General features: G+C 46.2%; 1 protein-coding gene across 3 annotated transcripts; it reads right to left on the bottom strand.

Moving 5' to 3' along the window:
* Positions 1 to 5,039: 5,039 nt before the first annotated feature.
* On the bottom strand, positions 5,040 to 7,991 carry LOC123450993 (transcription factor bHLH25-like). 3 transcript variants are annotated; one of them, XM_045128004.1, is made up of 3 exons: positions 7,863 to 7,991; positions 6,454 to 7,498; positions 5,040 to 5,522 (listed from the first exon to the last, which is right to left on the bottom strand). In XM_045128004.1, the coding sequence occupies exons 2-3, from the start codon at positions 7,450 to 7,452 to the stop codon at positions 5,424 to 5,426; spliced, it is 1,098 nt and encodes a 365-aa protein (XP_044983939.1). In that variant the 5' UTR covers positions 7,453 to 7,498; positions 7,863 to 7,991; the 3' UTR covers positions 5,040 to 5,423. The 3 variants fall into 3 exon arrangements, with proteins under 3 accessions (XP_044983939.1, XP_044983940.1, XP_044983941.1); XM_045128005.1 differs by having other exon boundaries at positions 6,454 to 7,495; XM_045128006.1 differs by having other exon boundaries at positions 6,454 to 7,474.
* Positions 7,992 to 11,326: the final 3,335 nt, after the last annotated feature.

Here is an 11,326-nt window from a genome sequence, read left to right as displayed (position 1 = left end):
CGGAGATGGACCTCCCGGAAGGGGCCGGCCGCCGAGATGGGGGGGCCGAGGTGGCCGGCGCCCCTGCCGGCGGGGTGGAGGCCGAGAGGTGGGGGGTGCCGCCGGGAGAGGATGCTCGGTGGAGGGAGGCGGCCGTGGGGAGAGGAGGCCGCCGGCGTGGTGAGGGGGGCCGCCGGTGGGAGGAGGAGTGGCCGCCGGGGGGGGGGCTCGCCGGCGTGGTGAGGGGTGGCCGCCGGCCGGGGAGGGAGAGGGGCGTGGTGGAGGAGGCGAGATGGGGAGGGAGAGGCGAGAGGGGCAGAGGGGGGCGACGGGGTGGGATGAGGCTCTCGTGGGGAGGGAGCCACGGGAGGGGGAGGAGATGGCGCGTGGTGGGGTGGGGTGGGGCCCCACCACGAGGGTGGGGTGGCTGGCGGCGGCGTACAGGGGAGGGGAGGGAGTAGCGAGGGGTGGGGGGGTTCTGGTCGCCAGGGGAGGGGCGCTCTAGGGTTTGGGGAGGCCGGCTGGGGGGGGGGGCTTTCTCTTTTTTTTTTTGATTTGTTTTATTTTGTTTTCTCTTTTCCCTTTTCTTTTTATTATTTCTTTCTTTCAGTTTTCTTTCTTTCTTTTATTATTATTTCTTTAATACTTTCCTCTTTTTTTTTACATTTATATTCTTTTAATATTTGCAATGAACTCATAACGTTCTCTATTTTTGTTTTCAAATTTGAAATCCGGACAAACTCGAATCAACGCGGGTCTGAGATGGAAATCCGATGACGTGGCATCATTAACGGTTGATCACTGTAGCTTAATTACAATTACTACTGTAGCAAAAGTCGAGGATGTCACAACGCCGAATCGTCGACGATGAAGGAGAGAGCGCCGAAGAAGATCTAGTGACCCATGCTCGAATCTCCACCGGACGACATGACGAAAGGAAGTAGTCGCAAACTCGCCGGAAGTCGCTTAGACGCCTGCCCCACGGTGGGCGCCAACTATCGTGGGTATAAGCCTGACAGTAGATGTGTAGGGTACGAAAAGGATGGGCAGAGCCTTAGCTACGGCGAGGTTGTATGAGTTCAGGCGCCTCTACGGTGGAGGTAATAGCCCTACGTCTCAGTGCTCAGGGAGCTTGTTGTCGAGTGGAAATATAGAATACAATGAGTTGCTAACCCCTCTACCAGTGGGGGAGGGTGGCTTATATAGAGTGCGCTCCCCTCCACAACGGTTCCGGTACAGGGGTGGAGTAGTGGGGATTGAATGTGTATGTTACAGGTAACGTACGCCCTAAATGCTAATAAATGGACCTGGAAACGTACGATTGTTTCCCCCAGGGGGGTTACGATGTACCGAGTGGTATCCAGTCGGTTAGCTTGATATCTTCCGAATGTTAATCTCCGACTGGATGCTCGAGGACCTGTTCCGACCGGATGATGGGGACTCCTTAATTCAGTCGGAACTGACTAAGGGCCTTGTCCTTCGTGAGGGGTAGTCCTTGGGTAGGACCTACATGACAGGCCTATGACCCTACCCTAGGACTATAACCCCATCAAACAGTATAGAAAACTGACTAGAATATGCTAAAGATGTGAGTGTTGACAAAGTTCCCGTAACTGGATCCCGGTGTTCCTCACACATTCGGATCGCATCAAGACCGGAAAAAAGTGAGTAGTAGTATAGAAAACGGGCTAGAATAGGCCAAATCTATGATTTTTGGCGAGCTACCCGTAAGCATACGCCGACGTTCCCCTCACGTTCGGATCGCGGCGGGACCCAAAATTAGTGCATAATCGTATAGAAAACTTGCCACAATATGCCAAATTTATGAGTTTTGGCGAGGTACCCGTAACTGGACACTCGGGTTCCACGAATGACCGGATCGCCCGGGGTCCCAATACGAGTGAGTAATAGTATAGAAAACTTGCGAGAATACGACAAATCTACGAGTTTTGACGAGGTCCCCGTAATCGGTCCCCGGAGTTCCTCGGACGTTTGGATCACAGTGGGACCCAAAATAAGTGAGTAATAGTATAGAAAACTAGCCAAAGTAGGCCAAAATCATGAGTTCTGACGAGTTCCCCATAACCGGACCCCGGGGTTCCCCGAACGTTTGGATCGCCCCGGGACCCAAAATCAGTGAGTAATAGCATAGAAAATTGGCGAGAATAAGCAAAATCTATGAGTTTCAACGAGTTCCTAGTAACCGAACCCGGGGTTCCAAGGATGCCCTGATCGCCTAAGGATCCAAAATCAATGATTAAAAGTATAGAAAATTGGCGAGAACATGCCAAAGTTGTTTGATTTTGCAAGCTCCCCGTAAGCGGACCTTGGAGTTCCCCGGACGTTCGTATCGCAGCGGGACCCAAAATTAGTGAGTAATAGTATAGAAAACTGATGAAAATAGGCTAAATCTGCGAGTTTTGATGAGTTCCCCGTAACCGTACCCCGGAGTTCCGTGCACGTTAGAATCGCATCAGCCACCGGGACCCAAAATTAGTGAGTAATAGCATAGAAACCTAACTAGAATATGACAAAATTGTGAGTTTTGACGAGGTCACCGAAACCGGATCCCGGTGTTCTCCACACGTTCAAATCATAGCGGGACCCAATACCACAGAGTAATATATTATAGAAAACCGGGCAGAATAGGCCAATTCTTCGAGTTCCCTGAAACCTAACCCGGGGGTTGCACGGACGTCCGGATCGCCCCGGGACCCAAAATCAATGAGTAATAGCATAGAAAATTAGCGAGAATAGCCCAAATCAGTGAGTTTTGATGGGTTCCCCGGACGTCGTGATCACCCTCGGATCCAAAATCAGTGAGTAATAGTATAGAAAGGTTTCCAGAATGGGCCAATGTTGTGAGTTTTGACAAGGTCTCCGAAACAAAATTCTGGTGTTCCCCAAATGTTTGGATCGTAGCGGGACCCAATACGAGTGAGTAATAGTATAGAAGACTGATCGGAACAAGCCAAAGTTGTGAGTTTTGACGAGTTCCCCGAAACGGGACCCCGGGGATCCACGGACGTCCGGATCACCTCAGGACCCAATATCGGTGAATAATAGTATAGAAAATTGGCCAGTATAGGCCAAAACTCTGTGTTTTGACGAGTTCCCCGTAACCGGACCCCGGGGTTCCCCGGACGTTCGTATCGTAGCGGGACCCAAAATTAGTGAGTAATAGTATAGAAAACTGACCGGAATACGCAGAATTTGCGAGTTTTGACGAGTTCCATGTAACCGGACCCCGGGGATCCCCGAATGTTCGGATCGCCCCGGGACCCAAAATCAATGAGTAATAGCATAGAAAACTAGCTAGAATAGGCCAAATCTGTGAGTTCTGACAAGTTCCCCGTAATCGGACCCCGGGGTTCCCCAGACGTTCGTATCGTAGCGGGACCCAAAATCAGTGAGTAATAGTATAGAAAACTGACCGAAATATGCAAATTCTGCGAGTTTTGACGAGTTCCCCGTAACCGTACCCTCGGGTTCCATGAACGTTAGAATCGCAGCGGCCAGCAGGACCCAAAATTAGTGAGTAATAGTATAGAAAACTGACCAGAATATGCTAAAGCTGTCAGTGTTGACAAGGTCCCCGTAACTGGATCCCGATGTTCCTCAAACATTCGGATCGCATCAAGACACAAAACAAGTGAGTAATAGTATAGAAAACTGGCCAGAATAGGCCAAATCTATGAGTTTTTGTGAGGTACCCGTAAGCATACCCCGGCGTTCCCCTGACCTTCGGATCGTGGAGGAACCCAAAATTAGTGTGTAATAGTATAGAAAACTGGCCACAACAGGCCAAATCTATGAGTTTTGGCGAGGTACCCGTAACTGGACACCGGGGTTCCACGAACGCCCGGATCTCCCGGGGAACCAATATCAGTGAGTAATAGTATAGAAAACTTGCGAGAATAGGACAAATCTATGAGTTTCGACGAGGTCCCCGTAATCGGTCCCCGGAGTTCCTCGGACGTTCGGATCGCAGTGGGACCCAAAATCATTGAGTAATAGTGTAGAAAACAAGCCACGGTAGGCCAAAACCGCATAACCGGACCTCGGGGTTCCCTGAACGTTTGGATTGCCCCAGGACCCAAAATGAGTGAGTAGCATAGGATATTACCAAGAATCGGCAAAATCTAGGAGTTTCAACGAGTTCCTAGTAACCGGACCCGAGGTTCTTCGGATGTCCTTATCGCCTCGAGATCGAAAATCAATGAGTAATAGTATAGAAAATTGGGCAGAATAGGCCAAACTTGTGAGATTTTGCGAGGTCCCGTAAGCGGGCCCTGGAGTTCCCAGACGTTTGTAACGCAGCGGGACCCAAAATGAGTGAGTAAAAGTATAGAAAACTGATGAAAATAGGCTAAATCTGCGAGTTTTGATCAGTTCTCCATAACCGTACCCCGAAGTTCCGTGAAAGTAAGAATCACTGCGGCCAGCGTTACCCAAAATCAGTGAGTAATAGTATATAAAAATAACCAGAATAGGCGAAAGTTGTGAGACCTCCATGGCGCCCCAGCTAGCATCCGCTCACCGGCAAGCTACAACCGCTCCCCATCACTCCAACCGAAGGGCACGCCACGACCACAACCTCTGCTGCTATCAAACCTCCCCACCGCCCCCTTCATTGACAGACGTGTGACGGCCACAAAAGGCGGCGAGATGGTGGGAGGGAGTGGAGAGGTTGTGGACGAAGAATCCCACCGGTGGTTGGTGGTTGGGACAGAGGATAGCCTGAGATCGTTTCTGGACTTATTGTTTGTCAATTTTAGATTGGTTCCATATAGAACTCAGTCGACTCAGACGAAGTCTCAGTCAAATAACGTCAGCTTAGTTATTGTGTCGCAAGCGGCATGGCTGAATGCTGCAAACGGTGATGAAAAATGTTGCAACAGTACTGCAAGCAACGACAATATATGCTACAACCATTCCGACTAAAAAATTTACAACCATCAAAGGAGGATGTTGCAACCGGTGAGATTAGGTGCTACAATTGCTGAGGGACGACATGCTACAACCAGCAAGACACATGCTACAACCGGCAAAAAGAAATATTGCAAACGATGCCACAAAATGCTGCAAGGTTGAGTGAGACTCGACCAAGTTTTAGCAAGCCCCTTTTTTATTTGTGCTAATCGAAAGTTTGAGGGTGTGATGAATGAACATTATTACTGGGATGTTCAGGTAGCAATACAAAATTATACTATTTGGACAATTTGCGCGCAGTTTTGCTTGGAATCGTTCGCTTGGCTCCATCTTTCAGCACGCTTTGCGGTTGGTCCGTTGGTGTCGAACTGTCGATGCACCCACAGAAACATGTGAATGCATGGTTCAGCTAGACATTCTCGTCGGAAACATGCATCCATGCCTGCATGCACTCCCTCTCACCACTTGCAAATATAATTATACAAGATAATATGTGATATATGTTTCATGTTTCATTTTTCTTCGGTAGAAGTGCAGCTGGTATGCTGTTCCAGTGCATAGTTGAGTCTTCCTATGATCTCCTCTGCTGTAACGGTGAAGCCCTCATCCACCTGAAAAGAAATCAAGCAAGCTATATTGATCTGATGGTATCCATGCAATGTATGGAATAATGGAGCATTATGTGTTCCTACTTGTTCAGATGAATATTATACTTGTGAACAAACCTGGTTAATTTTTTATTCGGGGGAACACGCATGCTCCATGATTAGCTAGACTGAGAACTATGTTTTTATTCTGTTTTTGTTCAATAAATAATGTCTATGTGTAGGCTTTATGATGATAGTACGTATGTGGCATTTTCTATGTATGTAGACCATGTCTTGCAAATTAAGAAGCTTCCTGATAATTAGTGTGGGATAGAATTATGTATATTGTAGAGTTTGTAGTACAAAACATTAGTTAAGGCCATCATAGTACAACTATGACGGTTTGATATCCAATTTTTTTCCATTGAACGGTTCCAACTAGTTAAATAATGGGTATAGATTTTAGTGTACATCCTGATATAAAAAAAACTTTTCAGTATTGAAATCACATTTTTCAAGACATAAATGTCTTTCTGGACCAGGAAATCGCTTCGGTTCAGCGAAATCTAATTCGTTTGAGAGCGTCCTATATCTAAGCCGATGCTCTAAGCCGTCTGCAGTAGAAATGAGTGTAGGAATTTTGTTCCCTGCACAATATTGAAATTAATTAATTATATATTAGGAAGTCTGCCTAAGTGAAAGGAGCTAGATCATATGATTATTGGACATAAAAATCTTACTCAGCTTTTACAAATATAAGATGTTGTAACTTTTATCTAAATCACATGTAAAAGCATGTTTTAGTGTGTTTGTTCACTCATTTCAGTTCATATGTAGTTTATATTAAAATATTCAAAACATCTATGAGTATTTGTGAATGGAGGGAGTATCGTTAACCTTACTGTGAATCATGAAAATCAACATTTGACGGAAATTGAAATCAAGGGAAACTTGCCTTGGCTGTGATGGTTATGATCACAGTGCAGGGCGTGAATGGCATGACATTGGCGTGGGTGACGCTGAGGTGGAGCCCTTGTTCCACCACCGACAGCACCCTGACCACCACCCCCTTGACGTCGTCGCACTGGATCCTCACCATGACGCCGTTCTCCGAGAACCGCACCTCGATCTCCGGCAACCGGTTCCTCGAAGCCGGCGCACCCGACGACGCCGACGAGGGCGAGCCGTTCTGGTCTGAAACGGCGGCGTTGCGCGGTTTCTTGACGAGCACCACGGTCTCGATGCTCCTGCTGCTGCGGCCGGTGGCTGCCTCGAGGGCCTTGATCTTCTCCTGCAGCTCCTTGACGTGCCTCGTCGCGTCGGAAAGGATCGTCGCCTTGTCCATCTTCTTGAGGCCGGGGATGACGGTGGAGAGCTCGATGAAGCGCTGGTTAATCTTCTCCCGGCGCTTCCGCTCCGCCATGATATGGTCCTGCGCGTACGGCGGCCCCGACGACACGGGGCCGGTGCCGGTGGGGCTCCTTGCGGCGGCCCTCCTCGTCGGCTGGGACCCGTACACCATCTCCGGGACGGCAGGCCCGGCGCTGCCGCTGTCCAGTGTGCCGTCGTCACTGGCCGGCAGCGCGGAAGCGGCGCAGAAATTCCAGCTCGTCACGGGAAGGCTGGTGCCCCCAGCTTTCATGGAAAGTCTTGGAGCGCGCCTGGCCGAGGTCGGCGGGGACGGGGGCCAGACGTCGTGCTCCATGGCCGCCGGGGACGAGAAATTCCCACCACAGCCTACGCTGCCGTCTGTGGTTTCGCCGGAGCTGCCGCTGCTTGCCGGATTGGTTCCCGTAATCAGCTCTTCCAAGACAAGACGCTGTTCACGGAGCGCCTGAAGCGAGGGGAAGGCTGCCTCGCCGCAGTCGCCGTTGACGATCACCACTGGGTCTGGGTGCTCCTGCTCCAGCGTGTCCATGGCCCATTCCATGAACAGGGCAGAGTAGTCGTCCATATTGCGTCCTCAATTTGGATGGCTGCAAATAATGGAGAGGAACCTTCTAATTATGAAAGAAAGAGCATGAACTGAATGTTTTTATAACCTCCTGAAAGATAGATGAAAAGTTTACGCGAACCTTCCAAACCAAACTGAATGTAAATACTACTCCCTCTGTTCCTAAATATAAGTCTTTAAAGAGGTTTCATTAATGAACTACATACGGATGTATATAGACATACTTTAGAGTGTAGATTCACTCATTTTACTCCGTATGTAGACTTCTAGTAAAATATCTTAAAAGACTTATACTCCTATTTAGGAACGGAGGGAGTAATACAGAAGAAGAAAAAGATTCATGTACGTACGTACGTTATATAAGAGGAGGCTTATCCAACCAAACTCAATACTAATTACGACTTAATTACCTCAAATCTTTCCTTGGAGAAGACACTATGATTAGCAAGTCTCCTCCAATTATTTAGCGAGCAGCTCTACGCAAAGAAGGAACGGAGAGGCTTTGCCTTATATTGATATAGCTAGGGCAGTGACAGTCGCTCCAATCCTACTATAGCGAGAGGCCTTTGAATGACTCCTCCCTTTGGAAGGGCCAATAATGGATGGGAGAAAACAATCCTTTCAACCAAATCTGGTTATGTCGCCTAAATCAGGTGAAAATGACATTTTCAGTACGCTAGATAAACTAAAATACAAGAGCTGATGTCCAGGCATGATGTGTTGATTTGACCTAGCACATTTATCTCCGTAGCAATATTTGTCATGGTAATTAGTCCCTGATCGATATCACAATCCCCACCCAGGCACGGGCGCGCGGGCACAGACGATATCCTTCACTTCAGAGTGACACTTCGATAAAAGGAACAGACAAGGAAGTACGAAAGATCTTTGGATGACACAATTTAATTAGTCGATTGCGGTGAAAATTGATTAAGTACGTAGTCGATGACTCGATGCCGATGTCTTATTTGTACTATGCTGAGTATTTTATCTTCATCTGCAACTCCACCAAGTTCTCCAAAATTTAGTGCAATGTGGAGCCACTTATAACAAATATAAATCACATTGTCTTTGACGCTAAGCACTTGCGACCTTTACAAGTTAGAATGGATGGGAAGACACAATTGTAGATTTTTAATTATATTGATGAAGACAAACAATTTCAAATGAATTCGCCCACGTCTTAAATCAAGAAGTAAGGAGAAAGTAATATTCGCCAGAAAGAACTTAGCATTAATAAATGAAAAGTAAGACAAGTTTCACATCCACCATTCAAATATGTGACAGATGACTAGACCTTCGGTGAGTTTCGACAAGACCCCGAGAAGGAAGCATTCCAAGTGTCCGTGCGATGTCATTGTTGAGGAAATATGCACATATCTTCGATATGCAGCATTTGACTTTCACATGGCCATAGTTCTCACTAGCAACTTGTGGAAGTATTTTTCATTGTAATGCAAATTGTTGTGATGGACAAGCTCGTCTTCACAAACATAGAACCCGTGTGTCATATAGCACCAACTAACAATTACCTACAAGGGAAATTGAATTTGTTGGGTAACTTGTTGGACTCCTTGCTACGATCGCCTTCTCTCCTAGTCTCGTGAAGCCCGGAATAGTAGGCCTTTGTATCAAGGAACAAAGGTACAATATCTTGCCGCAACAGAAAGGAAACACTACTACGGAAATGGTAATCGAGCCCCCCCCCCCCCCCCCCCCAGTTTTCATGTGAACTCTCTAAACCACCTCCAACATTAGGAGTACTAGAGGCGGAATTCTCTGAAGAACCGGTTCCAATTCTTTAGTACTATAGGTGTTTTCTATTCCATAACCGCGTGTAATTTTTATTCCTGGGTTAGAATTCATTTTGTGAGTGTAGCCCACCCTGCATTCTAAATGAAAATTCGTAGAAAATTCCTAGAAATTTAAGATATGTATCCACACTCACCTCGTAATTGCATTGCATTTTATAATACATTCATATATTTCCAAATGTGTACAGATAACATATGTTGGAAAGTTCAAAAATCTAAAAGATAATATTGATCAAGCAAACTAAATAACTATTTCAGGTTTGCCGGTTACGTCATTGTCGTGAATTTTGTCGGACAATCGCGCCCGATGGGAGATAAGAGTTTTCACATCAATGAAGGTGCATCGTGTCCGTGCCATGGATATATCGGCCGATCGCTTCCGATGGGAGATAAGGGTTTTGACATCAATAAAAGTGCATCATGTCCATGTCGTAGATATATTTTCTCAACTTTCTTTGGTACCAAACTCGCAATGTCTTCTCGGACATACATATAGATTTTAATCTAGTGTATCTATCATCTCCATCCTGCCCAAGCCCATACCCACAAGAACTTTTAATAACCACCCACATCAATGCCCATGGACACAAATTGAATCCCATGCTCATACCCATCGGGTATTCTTTAGCCAATGGGTATCCAGTGCATACATTATATAGGATTTATATTTTTGAAAAGTAATGAAATATGTCTAAAATCAAGCGATGATAGGCGAGAAATCTAGAACCTATGCGGTCTCATATGGTGCGTCCTCTTGGAGACTGCATTGGGGTGCAAGCAGTGGTTGGTTGAAGCACGAAGCAGTGGGAAGGCACGGTTCTATATCCAAATTCCAGACAACCAAATCTAATCAAAATAATTCATCCGCTCGAAAATGCGTGAGGTATCATCTAGTTAAAACATATGGCACATCGGAACTCCATTATTGGATGTCAAGTTGTGGGCATCAGCCAACCAGACCGTAGAATCGATCGATCTTTTGGGGTAAAGCGACGCGCCATTTTTTGTCCGGATGATCAAACACAAAAGTAAACGCCTGATAATATACGCATCGGTCGCTACCCACGTCAAATCTGCTCTCACGCGTGCATGTGGTAGTACTAGTCTAGTAATTATCATCAACAAGTTTACAGCATGCATCACGTGCTCTGTACACAGCGCGCTGTGCAAATTGCGGCCGTCCAGTTCGTAGTGTGATTTATATATTTATAAGCGTCATAGCCTCCTTTGCTGTAAAGTCACGACGTGCCGTCAAAAAAAAATGTAAGTATGTTTCAGTTTGTAACAACAAAAAGGAAAGTATATAGCACTTCAGGTCGTTCACCGATGGGCGAACCAACCTGTATTTGCATAGTTAGAGGGACTGCGGTATCTCCAGTTCATCGGGGTTTAAGTCCTGGTGTTCACATTTATTTCCGAAGTTATTTCGGAATTTTCGACCATGCGTATTTAGTGAAAGGAGGATTTCCCGTCGACGACGAGACGTCTACGGAGACTTCGTAAATCTCAAAATGATATATTGGCTTAGTCTTTCAAAAAATACCCATAGGGATAAGGTATGCGTATGCGCGTTCATAGAGGTGAGTTTGGTGACTTTGTAAATCTTAAGATGATATGTCGGTTTAGCATTTCAAAGTTAGTCATAAAGATAGAATGTGCGTGTGTGCGTTTATAGAGATGAGTGTATGCGCGTGTATATAGACGCTTATGTTTATATTGTGTAAAAAAAAGGTTCAGATGGCAACGTTTCGCCCGTTCCTCTTTTCGTTCACCATTAATTTGTTGTTGTCACTATCACTTTGATAGTGTAAGTGTACTCGATCGTGGAGGGCCAGTCAAGTTTTTTTCTTCAGCAGGCGCAAGAGATTGATTGCTAGCTAAAAACTAATCACGGCAGCGAGACGTTAGTTGTCCACCACCTGAAAAGCATACAGCCTTAACACGTGATGCATCTGTCGTTCCAGGCAATTCTAACTTCAAATTTGATATCACAAGTATTTAAACAAAGATGAAGGTTCAACCTTTTGCTTTAGTATTTGTAAAGATGCACAGTTTATATT

This window comes from Hordeum vulgare, chromosome 4H (genome assembly GCF_904849725.1).
Source record: "Hordeum vulgare subsp. vulgare chromosome 4H, MorexV3_pseudomolecules_assembly, whole genome shotgun sequence".
Classification (NCBI taxonomy): domain Eukaryota; kingdom Viridiplantae; phylum Streptophyta; class Magnoliopsida; order Poales; family Poaceae; genus Hordeum; species Hordeum vulgare.
This window is presented reverse-complemented; position numbering and strand designations above follow the sequence as displayed.